The 15,881-nt window shown below is 51.0% G+C and overlaps 1 protein-coding gene across 12 annotated transcripts in view; it reads left to right on the forward strand.

Annotated features, from left to right (window-relative positions):
* Positions 1 to 15,881, forward strand: part of LOC309611414 (N-acetyllactosaminide beta-1,3-N-acetylglucosaminyltransferase 4) — a 37,584-nt gene that overhangs the window by 17,282 nt on the left and 4,421 nt on the right. For 2 of the 12 annotated variants that reach the window (XM_082355876.1, XM_082355877.1), the window contains exons 4-15: positions 1,257 to 1,517; positions 2,134 to 2,244; positions 5,595 to 5,734; positions 8,103 to 8,341; positions 9,028 to 9,215; positions 9,930 to 10,162; positions 10,409 to 10,550; positions 10,708 to 10,875; positions 10,963 to 11,151; positions 11,453 to 11,489; positions 11,573 to 11,657; positions 15,597 to 15,715. In XM_082355876.1, coding sequence (XP_082212002.1) covers positions 1,359 to 1,517; positions 2,134 to 2,244; positions 5,595 to 5,734; positions 8,103 to 8,341; positions 9,028 to 9,215; positions 9,930 to 10,162; positions 10,409 to 10,550; positions 10,708 to 10,875; positions 10,963 to 11,151; positions 11,453 to 11,489; positions 11,573 to 11,657; positions 15,597 to 15,715 — 1,810 coding nt within the window. In that variant the 5' untranslated portion in view covers positions 1,257 to 1,358. The other 10 variants (XR_014234525.1, XM_082355871.1, XM_082355882.1 and 7 more) reach the window with 10 other exon arrangements.

Here is a 15,881-nt window from a genome sequence, read left to right on the forward strand (position 1 = left end):
GGAGGTAGTGGGTTTCACGAGGGCCGGCGCGGCCGCACGCCCCCGCCTGCTGGAGCACGCGCCCGGCCCTGGCGCACGCGCGCGTCCTGGCGGTTGCCTAGCAACCGGGTGGCGTGGAGAACGCGCGATCATGGAGCCGCCCGCCCTGACCGTGAGCGCCGCGGTCCGGGAGCACCTGCGGAAGTTGTGTCTGCACGAGTTCCCGTGCGGCACGGGCAGCTGGGTGCGGGCGCTGGCGGGGCGACTGCAGGAGGGGCTCGGGGCTCTGGGGGACGGAGGGACTGACCAGGGGCCAGGCCGGGGCCTAGGGGCGGAGAGCGGGGCCGGGGGGGTGCTGGCCCCGGGTGCTGAGGGGGCCGCCAGCCCCAGGAGATGGCTGGTCTGGAGAAGCCTGAGAGGATGTTTGCGTCTGGGCGTTTGGGGAGCGTCCTGACCGGGGCGGGGGGTGGGGATGGGGATGGACTGTGGGAACAGGGACACTGCAGGGGTGGACGGGATAGGCCCCCCGGGCCTGTGGGCGCTGACCCAGGGTGGAGGGCAGGGACCCCCCCCCCCCACCAGAGCAGGACCCCATCCTGAGCGCATCAGGCGGATCCGGGGCCCCTGGCTGTCTTAAAGACACCAGGCTCCTTTGGGGTGCAAAGCTCATCCTGAGAGCAAGGTTTGCAGTTAGGACCCTGCTGCGCTGTGGCCACAGGGGCCATCCTCATCACCTAAGTGCACAAGGAGCGTGACATTGAGAGCCCGGGGCTTCCCAGGTGTGCCCGGAAGTCTTGAGTCCTGAAGGGTTCCCATGGACTTGGTGGGAAGCTGGGGCGCCACCTACTCTTGTCGGCTGGTTTCCATTTTCATAGAAGGGAAAACTGAGATACCAATCAAGGAACTAATTTATTTGTTTCAACAACAAACATTGATTGGGCACCTACTACGTGCCTGGCATTGTGCTGAACTTGGGGGTTTCATAGATAGATGTCTCTCAAGAGGAAGGAGTGGGAGAGAGTAAACTCCAGGACCGAAATCTTTCATCTTCCACTTATGGCATCTAAAGGTTCTGAATTTACCTTTGCAGGCTTTGCCGCCTCTTCTTCAAAAACCTTTCCTTGGCTCGTTACATCCCACAGATTGCCTTTTGCACCTCCCGGCTTCTAAACTCTCCCTGATTGTCCTGTTTTCCAGTCGATTCCATTTTGAGAGTTTTGAGTCCTTGAGAGGGGCTGAGTCATAACGAGAGAAATTCTCCGCCTCCACCTCTGCAGAATAAGTCACGCTTTCTTCCTCAAACTTGCCGAGCATGGCGGGAGCTGATCCCCAGAGAGGAGGACGCTGTGGGCCCCGGGGAGGAGACGGTGGATGCCCTCATGGGCCTGGTCTGCAGCCCCCACTCACCCTGGGCCCTGCTGGAGGGCTCAAGCGCTGAGGACCATTTTCTGAGAGAGCTGGCCGTCCAGAATCCCCTGGTGCTCAAAGACAGCTTCTTCTACACCTACTTCAGGTCGCTACGGGTGGTGGACAAACAGGTGAGCCCTGGGCGCGAACACCAGGTACAGGGGTGATGTTAGGGGGGCCGTTCCCCTTACAGGGCTTGGTGGTAAGACCTAGCTCTGCCCTCCTCCTAATTAATCTCACCAGCTTGTCCACAGAGCAGGGCCAACAATCCTGGCAAGCTGGCCCAGTCTGTTACCCCAGAGAAGGGAGGCCCAGCCGGGAAGGGCCCCTAATGTCCTTGAAGCCAAAGTCAGCTGAGGATTCACAGACAGACCCCTGAAGCTTCTGGTCTGACCCTGCTGGGTGTAAACTAGAATGATTCCTTAAGACCATAGGATTCCCTGTGGCTCTGGGGTAGACAGCGGAGAAGATGGGATTCCTGGCTTCAGGAGCTGACAGTCCAACAAGGGACACAAGACATGAGCTGGAAGTTGTCCAACATCTACAGTCAGAGGAGGGGTGAGGGTTGAGAGGTGACAGGCCACTGCGATGGCTGAGGCACTCGGATCCTGGCAGGAAAGGCGTACAAGAGAAGAAAGGGTTTGGGGTGTGGGGCGGTCACTCTCTGAAGATGGACGTGCCATTGCTGTCCTCACTCCAGTGCCGCCTCACGCACTGGAGCTCTGAGCTCCCTTTCCTCCCTTCCAGGTGAGCCTGGTGGACAAAGACCTCCTGAAATTTGTGAAGCTTGAAGAGTTGGTGCTGAGTGCTAATCAAATCAAGGAGATTGACACCACCAACCTGCCCCCAACTCTCAAGGTAAAGGAGCCCAGGTTCCATTCCAGGTCTTGGAGCCAATGCTACCCAGAGGCCCTGCCCCTCCTCTGCCCCCCACACAGAAGGTTTGGCCATCCTGACTGTGCTAAGGGCCGGCCTCAGGCTTTGGAGAGGTAGGCCTGATCCCTCAAAAAGTTAAACCTAGAATTTCCACATGACCCAGCAATTCCCTTCCTAGGTATACACCCCAAAGAAGAGAAGGCAGGAATCAGGCAGATTCCTGTACGCCAGTGTTCACAGCAGCACTATTCACAACAGCCAAAAGGTGGACACAGCCCGCTTGTTACCAGCAGATGAATGGAGCGGCAAAATGTGGTCTATCCACACCGTCATAAAAAGGAATGACATGTGTACAACATGGATGACCTTGAAAACATAATGCTGAATGAAGGAGGCCGGACACAAAAGGCCACGTAGTAGATGACTGCACTGCATGAAATATCTAGAAGAGGCAAATCCATAGAGACAGAAAGTAGATTAGAGGTTACCAGAGGGAAGGATTGGGGAGTTATAGCTTAATGGGTACACAGTTTCTGTTTGGAGTAATGAAAAATCTTGGAAATGGATAGAAATGATGGTTGTACATTAAGTGAATGTACTTAATGCTGCTGAATTGTCCACTTAAAAAGGGTTGAAATGGCAAATTATATATATTTTACCACAATAAAAAAGTTTTAAAAAGAGGTAGGCCAGGCTTTTTTTTTTTTAAGAATATTTTTAATATATTTATTTATTTTTGGCTGTGTTGGGTCTTCGCTGCTGCGCGTGGGCTTTCTCTAGTTGCGGCGAGCAGGGGCTGCTCTTCGTTGTGGTGCGCGGACTTCTCATTGCGGTGGCTTCTCTTGTTGCAGAGCACGGGCTCTAGGCGCACGGGCTTCAGTAGTTGTGGCACGCGGGCTCAGTAGTTGTGGCTCACAGGCTCTAGAGCGCAGGCTCAGTAGTTGTGGCTCGCGGGCTCTAGAGCACAGGTTCAGTAGTTGTGGCTCATGGGCTTTGTTGTTCCACGGCATGTGGGATCTTCCCAGACCAGGGCTCGAGCCTGTGTCCCCTGCATTGGCAGGCAGATTCTTAACCACTGTGCCACCAGGGAAGCCCCAAAAAGAGGTAGGCCAGGCTTTATTACGAGTCTTCAGCTGAGCATATCAAAATGGTCTCAATTTTAAATTAAATGCTGAGACTAGTAGGTTTTGTGGCAGAAGAGGCTCAGAAGTATGGCTCAGTACTGGGCTCAAGAAGAAAGAGGGCAAGGCCTTGGAGGAGAAATACAAGAACTCTGTTATCTTTGGGTTTATTCCCTATTCCAGCCAGGGGCCCTTTGGCTTTCCCAGAGACAGCTGCCATGAGTCGAGAAGTTGCAAAATTGTTAACTTGGGGCTTCCCTGGTGGTGCAGTAGTTATGAATCAGCCTTCAATGCAGGGGACACAGGTTCAAGCCCTGGTCCGGGAAGATCCCACGTGCCATGGAGCAACTAAGCCCGTGCGCCACAACTACTGAGCCTGTGCGCCTAGAGCCCATGCTCCGCGACAAGAGAAGCCACCAGAATGAGAAGCCCGTGCTCAGCAACAAAGACCCAACACAGCCAAAAATATAAATAAATAAATAAATAAATTTTTAAAAAGTGTTAACTCATTTCCTTTCCCACTCTCTCCGACATCACCTCCACTCCATATTTTAAAGCTTCCTTCACAAAAGGAAAAGAAACTTTCTTTTTTTTTTAATTTTTAAGATTAATTTTTATTGCAGTATATTTGCTTTACAATGTTGTGTTAGTTTCTACTGTACAGCAGAATGAATCAGTTATACGTATACATATATCCCCTCTTTTTTGGATTTCGGTCCCATTTAGGTCACCACAGTGCATTAAGTAGAGTTCCCCGTGCTATACAGTATGTTCTCAGTAGTTACCTATTTTATACATAGTATCAATAGTGTATATATGTCAATCCCAATCTCCCAATTCCTCCCACCCCCAATTTCCCCCTTGGTATCCATACATTTGTTCTCTACATCCGTGTCTATTTCTGCTTTGCAAATAAGATCATCTATACCATTTTCCCAGATTCCACATATATGCATTAATATACGATATTTGTTTATCTCTTTCTGACTTACTTCACTCTGTATGACACTCTCTAGGCCCATCCACGTCTCTGTAAATGACCCAGTTTCGTTCTTTTTATGGTTGAGTAATATTCCATTGTATATATGTACCACATCTTCTTTATCCATTCCTCTGTTGATGGTCATTTAGGTTCCTTCCATGTCCAGGCTACTGTAAATAGTGCTGCAATGAACATTGGGGTGCATGTGTCTTTTTGAATTATGGTTTTCTCAGGGTATGTGCCCAGTAGTGGGATTGCTGGGTCATATGGTAGTTCTATTTTTAGTTTTCTAAGGAACCTCCATACTGTTCTCCATAGTGGCTGTATCAATTTACATTCCCACCAACAGTGCATGAGGGTTCCCTTTTCTCCACACCCTCTCCAGCATTTATTGTTTGTAGATATTTTTTAAAATTTATTTATTTTATTTTACTTATTTTTGGCTGTGTTGGGTCTTCGTTGCTGCGCACGGGTTTTTCTCTAGTTGCAGAGAGTGGGGACTGCTCTTCATTGTGCGCAGGCCTCTCATTGCGGCGGCCTTTCTTGTTGGGGAGCACGGGCTCTAGGTGCACGGGCCTCAGCAGTTGTGGCTCGCGGGCTCTAGAGCACAGGCCCAGTAGCTGTGGTGCACAGGCCCAGTTGCCCCACGGCATGTGGGATCTTCCCGGACCAGGGCTCGAACCTGTGTCCTCTGCATTGGCAGGTGGATTTCTAACCACTGCGCCACCAGGGAAGCCCTGTTTGTAGATTTTTTTTAATGATGGCCATTCTGACCGGTGTGAGATGATACCTCATTGTAGTTTTGATTTGCATTTCTCTAATAATTAGTGATGTTGAGCATATTTTCTTGTGCCTCTTAGCCATCTGTATGTCCTCTTTGGAGAAATGTCTATTTAGGTCTTCTGCCCATTTTTTGATTGGGTTATTGGTTTTTTTAATATTGAGCTGCATGAGCTGTTTGTATATTTTGGATATTAATCTTTTGTCAGTTGCTTCATTTGCAAATATTTTCTCCCATTCTGAGGGTTGTCTTTTCGTCGGAAAAGAAACTTTCTGACACCTGCTGCAGGAATATTTTCTTCCCGGATTCTTAGAAGGGGGTCCAGGTGGGCACAGGGAGACGAGGCATTAGTACTTCATAATTCCTCTCCTGAGTTGCCCAGGGCGGAAGCAGGGAGTGGGTTCCGTTTTGTCTGGGCTCACGGGCTGTCTTTCCACCCGTGTCGCAGGTGCTGGAGCTCTACGGCAACAAGATGACCAGCATGGAGTGTCTGTGCACCCGCCCGCCCCCAAGGCTCCAGCACTTGGGGTTGGGTCACAACAAGCTTCTGGGCCCCCTGGAGAGTGTATACGTCACCAGTGATTACTGGTAACTCGGGAGCCCCACGTGGAAAGAGGGAGGGAGGGGTTGAGCATTAGATTTGGGCCATTCTATGCTGGTGGCTGGGAGAACTCAGCTTTGCTCTTTTTTTTTTTTTAATTTTTTGTTTATTTATGGCTGTGTTGGGTCTTCGTTTCTGTGCGAGGGCTTTCTCTAGTTGTGGCAAGCGGGACCACTCTTCATCGCGGTGCGCGGGCCTCTCACTATCGCGGCCTCTCTTGTTGCGGAGCACAGGCTCCAGACGCACAGGCTCAGTAATTGTGGCTCACGGGCCCAGCTGCTCCGCGGCATGTGGGATCTTCCCAGACCAGGGCTCGAACCCGTGTCCCCTGCATTGGCAGGCAGATTCTCAACCACTGCGCCACCAGGGAAGCCCTTTGCTCTTTTCTATAATAACTCCTGCTGCTAAGGCCGGACCTAGGATTTATTTCTCTGACCCAATAAACAAAAAATCCCACTGAGGCCCAGGGAAGGACACCAAGAGGTAGTGGGAATGAGTGGGACCTTTTGCTTCGGGGTTTCTGTTGACACTCAGGCCGGCTAATTCTTGGTTATGAGGGCGTCCTGGGCACTGCAGAAGGTAGAGCAGCGTCCCTGGCCTCTGCCCACCCGATGCCAGGAGCACCCACCCCAGACCAGCTGCGACAACCAAACGGTCTCCAGACAGCACCAAATGTCCACTGCGGGGCAAAACCACCCCCAGCTGAGAACTGCTGCCCTACAGACAGCTCTCGGTTTGACTTTGTCTTCTTGGTGGGTGAGCAGTGGGAAGCTGAAACGCTGGATCTGAGGAGTCTCAGGGCCTCGGATACCGCCCGTGAAAAGCCCTCCACGGACGCGGGGCCAGGGAGGCCTGTCGGAGGAGCCCTGAGCTCTCCCGGGGCTCCGCATCCTGGGCAGCGCTTCGCCGGGCCGACGTTCATGACGGTTCCTTTCTTCACGGCCCAGAAGGGGCACGAGGCGCAGGGCAACATCGCTTCCCTGCTTTCCCAGCTCTCCTGGGAACGTGCTCGTGGAAGGTCCGTCTCTCTGACCCTAACTTCCTCCTTCCTCCTCTTTCCCTACTCTTGGCCAAGCTGCCTCTTCACAGCCTTGGCTGTGTACAATTCCGGATCCCTTCCCTCCGCTGACCTCAGCCGTCAGGGTGTGTAGCTCAGGAAGGAAACGTACACTTTGGACTTTGTGTGACAGCTGAGTTCAGACTCGTACCATGGACAGAGTTCTAAGTGTTCTGGTTTTTTTAAAAATTTTTTTTAGTGTTCTGGTTTTTGGTTTGGAAAACAGACTTACGATAACGTAACCTGCTTAATGCTGAGTATGGATTTCATAGAAACACATATATGTGTGAAACCTCCGTCTTTTGCTGTTTTGAGTTTAAAAGGAGGGTACACTTCCTGCGAATCCATTTTGCTGATGTGTCCACCAGGTCTCTTGAAGGAGGCTGATATTGGGTAAAATCTGTGTGCCGGTCAGCATGAAATGTTCTTCTCGGGTATTTTCGTGACTGGCTGGCCAACATCGCGGGCAGGATGAGAGGAGGGAGGAAGGGGAGTTGAAGAACCTGAACTCAACAGCTGGGAGACTGTCACATGTGATGGCGGGATGGTACTGATGCGTTGCCCCCTTGTGGGTTTTGGTTCTGTTTGTTTTTGTGCCTCTGTTCTCAGAGCTGAAATTGATTTGCTTTCTGCTTTGTGCAGTAGGGAGGCCCTCTTCTCCAGGTCGGGGTGCAGGGCGCCTCCTCTGTCCTCACCGGCCAGTTCTTCTTCACCCACATTCCCCAAGAAATGAACCAGATGGCTTCCTGTGGTCACGCGCTGGTCTGACTCTGGAGAGCGTCCTCCAGCTTCTAGACCCCTCGAGCCTCGTGCACCCTCTTCCCAGGCCCCCCTATTTACCGACCTCTCCTACCCCCACCCGCTGCTCCTCCGCGCAGAGGCTCCCCTCCGCCTTCCTCGCCAGTTTGTCCCTCTCTGCTAAGAACCTTCTAGATGCACAACCCCGTATTAGGCTCTATGGGAGATAGACGGCTAACTGAGAAGAGGTCTGTATACACAAAAGTCCGGCAGAGGCAGGATGTGGCGGTGGCCACCTCTATGCCACACAAGGAGGGAGGGCACCGGGAGAACCAGGAGCCCCTTCCCAGCAGGGCGGCTAACCCGGGTCAAGGGCAGCACAAGGCTTGCGAGTCGAGGATGGGCACAGCCTCCCATCCCGTCCTCAGCACCAGGCCTTGTCCATCGGGGACTCGGGGTGCTGGGGGATGCAGGCGCCGTGGCAAGACCACGGCTCCCTGTCCCCACCCCTTTGCTTACCTCTGGCCTCTTGACTCCTGGCGGTCCCACTCACCTTTCAGGCCCAACCTCGTCTCCCTGGACCTGAGCTTCAACGACCTGACGGACCTGCAGGGCATGGTGGCCGGCCTCCGAACGCAGCGGCACCTGAGGTTGCTGGTGCTGAAGGGGAACCCGCTGGCCCTGGTGCCCTGCTACCGGGGCTTCGTCATCGACAGCCTGTCCGGGCTCTGCGTGCTGGACGACATCACCGTGGCATCCAGCGAGAAGCATCTGTTCCGAGGGCTCAGCCACAGCGGGGGTGAGGGGGCCGATGTGCAGGGCAGGGCGGGGGGTGAGGGGGACCTGCTGGCCCACCCGTCACCCTACTGGCTGCACGTGTCTGTCATCCAGCTCCCTGGCTGACCCAGACCCTGGTCAGGTGTAGGTCACCTTCTTGGTCAGAGTTCTCTCCCAGATTTTGATTGTTGTGATTGAGATTTGGCGACAGAAATGGTAGGGAGGCTGGGACCATCACATTCCCCTCCCTTCCTAGACAAGTGGGAAACATTCTTTAAATTAGTTTCTTGGTGTCCGTGGTGGCTTGAGATCACCCCCTTGTGGCTCACAGCACAAGCTGCACCAGAGCCTTCTCAAGGTCAGGGTGACAAAACATTGATAAAAATAGCTACGCCTACTGAGTACCAGCACGGGCTAAGGTAACATAGTCTCCATCTGTAACTACCCTGCAAAGTAGCTACTACCATTCCCATTTTACACATCAGGGAAACAAGGTTTAAGAGGGGCCTCTTGCCCAAAAGAGGCTTACCCCAAATCACGGTGTGTTGAACTTGGTAGAGCTGGGATTCAAACCCAAGTCTGCAAAGTGAGGCTCAGCCCTGCTCGGAGGAAAGAAGGCAGGAGCTGAGCTCGCCTGCCCTCCCCTGCTGTCTGCCTGCCCACTCCCTGCCCGCGGCTCCCCTCACCCCTGCCCGTTCCCCCCTGCAGATCTCCTGGCGCATGAGGCGCGGTTAGTGGTGACTGTTGGACATGTCAGAGGGGTTCTGGACTCCTCGGTCTTGGACCCGGAACCAGGGCCCCAAGGCCCTTTCATCGCTTACAGCTATTATGTAACGTACGAGTTTGTGGAAGATGAGGAAGGCGAAGGAAATGAATACGGCCGCGTTCTGGCTGAGGTGTGTCCATGGGGCTCTGCTCTCGGGTCCTCAGGGTCTCCTGTGCAGGCACAACGGCTTTGGGGACCCAGGAAAACCCTTAACATGGAGCTTTCCAATTCACACCCTACTCTGAGCAGGAAACTGGCTTCCACTCAGCCTGTTTCTTGCAGCTGGAGTAATTCTCAACCGTGTTCACCCCTTCCCATCCCCCCGAGATAGGAGCAAAGGACATAACAAGGGAGCAGCCCAGAGTTTCCCGACTAGGCTGCTGGCTTCCCAGCCGCGTTCTCCAACTCCCCCTACACCTCCCGGCTCCCTTCCTGTCACAAGAAAACCCAGCGGTGTCATCCGACTAGGAGAAATGCCTGGGGCCAGGACTTCCCTGGCAGGCCAGTGGTTAAGACTCTGCGCTTCCATTGCAGGGGGCGCGGGTTCGATCCCTGGTCGGGGAACTAAGGTCCCATGTGCCGCAGGGCGTGGCCAAAAAACCCCCAAAAAACGCGAGGGTCCCCGGCTCATGTGGAAGTTGTTACTGTTTTTACTGTTAACATAGAACTTTCAGAAAAAACAGGACTGGTATTTTTTTTATAACTTCCTGCCTCCTAAGTCCACGTGTTTGCTTTGCTTCACATCCATCAAACACTGGTGCCCATTTACACCACCTTCACATAGTGTCAGGTGAGAGCTCTGAGGCCGGCAGCCCTGGACGTGTTTTCGTGTCTTCTGTGGCAGATCGTCAAGCCCTCTCCCAGCACGGAACAGCTGGGTGAGGACATTCCCAAAGAGCCCGTCAAAGAGGCTGAAGACTCCGTAGAGTCTGGGCTGGCCTCCCAGTCCCGGTCCGGGGAACTGGCGGTGTCTGTCGTCTCTGGCGCCTCAGCGCCCTTGCCGCGGTCCATAGACTCTGCAGAAGAGCTGGCCAAGCTGCGGCCGCGCCTGGATCCCCGGCTCTGCCCGTCCCCGGGGTAAGGTTGCTCACCGGGCTGGGAGCAGGGCCCAGACCACACCTGGCATTTATCATTCTGCATTCTCCTCTGGCCCACAGCCCTCCTGGCCTTCTGTCCCCTGCCCTCCCTGACAGCATGGGCCCCACAGCCTCATGCTGTGCCCATGTGTGCACATCTTCTCACAGTACCCTCCCAGCCTTGTCCCTGGTCCCCAGCACAGCCCCCTGGGTGATGGCCCCCATGTCTCCATCTCCCCTCCCCAAGGACAGTTCTCTTTAGCACAGTCCGCAAGCCCTGGTCTGACGTCATCCCCTGCGACTACAAGATGCAGCACACGCTCAAGGACCTGGTGCTGCTCAAGGCCTTCCTGCTCTCAGGGACCACCGTCACCATCGTGGAGGAGAAGGTGGGAGGCTGGAATTCTCCGGGGTCCACACACTGCCCCACTTCTCCTCTGTTCTGCTCTTCTGTCGGGCATCTGTAGCCCTGCTCCCTTGTTGGCAGGGTCTCGGTGCCTTTCCAGAAAGATCCTGGCTAGCTCCAACCCAGCTCCTGTCCCCTAGATTCTCTCCTGGCCTGCGGTGCCACCTTCCCCCAGCAATCCCTCAGCTGCTGAGAAGGGAAAGGGAGAGAAGGACAAGAAAGGGAAGAAGAAAGACAAGGAAGAGAAAGACAAGAAGGGAAACGATGGGAAAGACAAAGCAGGCAAAGGGGAGAAAGAACCAGCCAAGGTGCCTCTGCGTGGGGCGGCCTGGGTGGCGGGAGGCTGCTCCCTCGGTCCCCTGCTCCCCCCTCCACTCGCCGGCCTCTCCCCACAGGAGCAGAAGGGGAGCAAGAAGAAGAAGGAGCTTCGTCAGGACCTGCGCCAGGACCCGCCCGTCCTCCGGGTGCTGGGCAGTGGCCCGGTGGTCCTGGAGCCCCTGCTCTCCGGAGAGCCATTCGTGTCCACCGTGTGCAACTTTGGGGTGGTCCGTACCTTGGAGACCGACAGGCTGACGCTTTACAGGGTACAGCAGTGCCCCTGGCCTCCCCCACCCACAGAAGCCTGGCCAGGCTGTGGGAGGGAGGGGGAGGCGAGGACGGGGAGGGGGGCCAGAACCACAGGAGGTGGGGGCTGGAGGGGTGACGCAGCAAGGGTCACCTGCACGGTGGGCGGCCTTCTCGAGGGCGAGGGGCCAGGCAAGCGGGCAGGTCGGGCAGCTGCTCCCCAGGAGACCAAGAGAGGCCCTGGCGAGGTGAGAGCACCCACCCCTTCCCCAGCCTCCCCCCACTCCAGCAAGGAACTTATTCTGTGGTTCTTCCTCTCAGGATTCAAAGAAGAATAAGAGTAAGAAAGCTAAAAAAGGTAAGACCGATGATGGTAACAGGGCAGGGAGTGTATACTGAGGACCAGTCCTAGTCCGTTCATGTTGCTGTAAAATTCCACAGCGTGGGTGGCTTGTAAACAACAGACATTTGTTTCCAGCTGCTCTGGAGGCCGGGAGGTCCAAGACCACGTTGCCAGCAGCATCAGGTGAGAGCCCTCTTCCTGGTTCGCGCCTTCTCCCTGGGCCCTCACGTGGTGGAAGGGACCAGCGGTCTCCCTCTGCCCTCATGACGTAATCACCTTCCAAAGGCCCCACCTCCTAATATCATCACCTTTGGGGGCTGGGATTTCAACATATGAATTTGGGGAAGGGCACAAATATAGCAGGACTTGCTGAGGGATCAGCCTGATTGGGGACCAAAGGAATGGAAGGATGGAGAATCATATCTTCCAGCCGGTGGGAGGGCCGTGCCTACCCTGAGGACCAAACCCTGTGTCTTCCCTGTAGCCCTGCTGCGGTTGTGACATGGGCAGGACAGGCGTTCTGGGGTGGGGGCCAGGATGGAGCGGGTAGGGAGGCTCAGGGTTACGAGTGTCCAGGGTCCTTCTGGCTCATCGGTGGTCCTGCTCCTGCAGGACATTAGCCCTTATTTGCTGTATAAGGAGCCTGGACTTGTTGTATGGGCAGTGGCAGCATTGAAATAGGTAAGTTTTTAAGATTTATTATTTATTTATTTTTGGCTGCATCGGGTCTTAGTTGAGTCATGCGGGATCTTCGTTGTGGTGCGTGGGCTTCTCTCTAGCTGTGGCGTGCAGGCTCCAGGGCACGTGGGCTCTGCAGTTCGCAGCAGGCAGGCTCTCTAGTTGAGGCACGCAAGCTCAGTAGTTGTGGCGCGTGGGCTTAGTTGCCCCGTGGTATGTGGGATCTTAGTTCCCTGACCAGGGATCAAACCTGTGTCCCCTGCACTGTAAGGCGGATCCTTTACCACTGGACCACCGGGGAAGCCCCTAGATTTAATGTTTAGAACTGTCTGGCTTGGAGGGAGAGGTAGGAGATAGGTCACTCAGCTGGGAGACTGCTGCAAAAGTCTAAAGCAAGACCACAGCAGCCCGCTTCAGAACAGCCAAAAAGTGGAAACAGCCCAAATGGCTATCAACGGATGAAAGGATAAACAAAATGTGGTCCATCCATACAATGGGATATTATTCCGTCACAAAAAGGAATGAAGCACTGACATGTCCTAAACCATGAATAAACCTTGAAAACTCAATGCTAAGGGAAAGAAGCCAGACACAAAAGACCACATAACGATTTTATATGAAATGTGGAGAATTGTCAAATCCATAGAGACAGAAAGTAGATTAGTGGTCGCCTGGGGGCGGCGGAAGGAAGGAATGGGGCGTGACTGGTTAATGGGTGCGGGTTTTCCATTTGGGGTGATGAAAATGTTCTGAAATTAGCGGTGATGGTTGCACAACATTGTAAATATACTAAAAGCCCCTGAACTGTACCTTTTTTTTTTTTTACACACACACTATTTTATTTTTACAAGAGATAAACTGACACCAAGCATTGTAAATGGATGACCACAACAAAAGCAACAATGATTGCAATTACCAAACACGACAAAGAGTTATAGTTAATAAGCCAACAAAGGAGAGAAAATAGTGATTATAAAAATATTCAGTTAATCTGAAGGTGGAAACAGAAAAACAAAGAACATATGGGATAAATAGAAAACAAATAACAAGATGGTAGACTTAAACCCAATTATATTGAGTCACATGAAATATAAATGGTCTAAATACCCAATTAAAAGGCAGAGATGATCAGACTGGATAAAAAAGTAAGACCAAGCTATCCACCTATCAGAAACCCCCTTTAAATATAAAGATACAAAAATACGAGAAATAAAAAGGATGGAAAAAGATATTCATGCTAACACTAATCAAAAGAAAATGGGAGTAGCTGCATTAATATCAGACAAAGTAGATTTCAGAGCAAAGACTATTACCAGGGATAAAGAGGGTCATTTCATAATAAAGGAGTCAGTTCATTGGGAGGATGTAACAGTCCTTAGCATGTATGCACCTAATAATTGAGTTTCAAAATACATGAAACAAAAGCTGATAGAACTACAAGGAGAAATAGACAAATCCAAAATTCAGAGATTTCAGCACAAATAAGTAACTGACAGAACAAATAGACAGAAAATCAATAAGCATGTAGAAGACTTGAATCACACTGCTAATTAACTTGAGCTGACAGCTACAGAGCACTCCATCCAATCACACACACACACACATACACACACAAACGCACATTCTTTAAGTGCACACAGAACTGAGATATTCTATAACCTGGGCCATAAAGCAAGTCTCAATAAGTTTAAAAGAATTCAAGTCATATAAAGTATCCTCTATGACCACAGTGGAATTAAATTAGAAATCAGTAACAGAAAAATATTTGCAAAACCCCCAAATTTTTAGAAACTAAATAACACACTTCTAAATAACCTATGGGTCAAAGAAGAAATCAAAAGGGAAATTAAAAAGTATTTTGAACTGAATGGAAATAAAAATACAAAATACCAGAATTAGTAGGCTATAACAAAGCAGTATTTAGAGAGAAATTTATTGCACTAAATGCATATATTAGAAAAGCTTCTAAAACTAAGAAGTGAGTTTAACAGGGTTGCAGAATACAGGGTCAGCATTCAAAAAATGTTTCCATATACGAGCAATGAACAGATATTAAAAATTTTAAATAATACCATTTACAATAGCATTATCAATAGAAGTTCTATATGTTGAAAACTATAAAATATTGCTGAGAGAAACCAGACCTAAATCGGTGGAGATATATACTATGTACATAGATCAAGAGATTCAACATTGTTAAGATGTTGGTTTTTCTCAGATTGATCTAGAGAGTCAATAAAATCTCAATCATAACCCTGGAGGGATTTTTTTTTCTTTTTTTTTGGTAGAAATCAGCAAGCTGATTCTCAAGTTCATATAGAAATTCAAAGGATCTAGAATAGCTAAAACAACTTTGAAAAAGAACAAAGGGCTTACACTACTGGAATTGAAGACCCAGACAAATATGGACATGAGATTTGTGATTGAATCCTGGGGTTAAAATGGGCTTAAACAAAACTTTTTTTTTTTTTTTTACATTTTTGCAAATTTCTTTAATGTCTGGCTTAATTGAGGAAGCCACATTTGCATAGCTGCTTCTGCAGTCAGTCTGTGACGTGTTGCTGTAGTTGAAGTGTATGAAGAAAAACCTCACATGGACATGTAATTGGCAAAGAGGGAAATATTTTAATAGGCTTTTAAATAACTGGATATTCCTCTTTGCATGAGACTTGACAACTAGTAGTTTTTTAAAGGTTGTTAGTGTGAAAACTGAATCTATATGGATGAATTTTTTCATAATCAGTTATGTTAATCCATTGGTCTACATTGCCTTTTTTTTTTTTAACATTGCATTTTGAACCCATGCACAATTGTTAACATCTGGCAATTGTTATTTGTAAAATACTGGTTCACTGAGTTATGCAGATCTTCCAACTGTTGACACATTTTTTTATCCATTAACCAAAAATCGCGTTCTTTATCGTCAACCACAACATCAGAAGTCTTTTGAGTATTGGAAAACTGTTAAGTTCATGGTGGCAGATACAGTGTTACAAAATTCTAGTTTATACTTGAAAAGTTCAAATGTTATAAATGTATTTATCAAAATGCTTTCAGTTGTTTTCCCTGAAGTGCCAGGCTTGCTTCATTCTTTTTTTAGAAAATATCTGCCAAATATTCACGTCGAAATAACCATATTTTGTCAGCGTACTTTCAAGTGAAAAAGATGTTCCAAGAAAAAGCAGCTAGTTCACCTTGTAATTCAAACTGAGACTTGTTAAATGATCGAGTTAGATGTGATTTAATTTTATTCCTTATTACGGTTAAGACCCGAGGGCGGAATCTGATTCTGAAACCGTGCTCGCCTCCAGACGGCGGAGGTCACATTTGCGTTTCCGGGACGTGTCGTGAGCCGGGCCGGGATGGCCCGGCACTGCCAGCCCATCATCGCTCCGGATTCACACTTTAATATTTCCTCAGAAATAAGAATATCTTTGGTTTCAGTGTACGAAAGCGACTACCGCCCCGACCCCCTGACGGTGGAGATCCAGATCCAGCTGATCCAGGGCCGCTCGACGGAGGAGGCGCTTCGGGGGCTCGTCCCGTAGGGCGCGGGATTAAAGGTTGTTCTGACACCGCGGCTCCGCGTCTGTCCAGCCGCCGCCGCGCGTCCGGGGAGCGGGGTGCTGGCCGGGGCCGCGGGGGGCCTGTTCGGGAGGAGGCGTGAGTGCCTGGCTGGGGAGGAGCGGGGGGCTGGCCGAGGGGAGCGGGGGGTAGGGTGCTGTTCGG

The sequence above is a fragment of the Balaenoptera borealis genome (genome assembly GCF_965194805.1).
Source record: "Balaenoptera borealis genome assembly, chromosome: 14".
Lineage (NCBI taxonomy): Eukaryota > Metazoa > Chordata > Mammalia > Artiodactyla > Balaenopteridae > Balaenoptera > Balaenoptera borealis.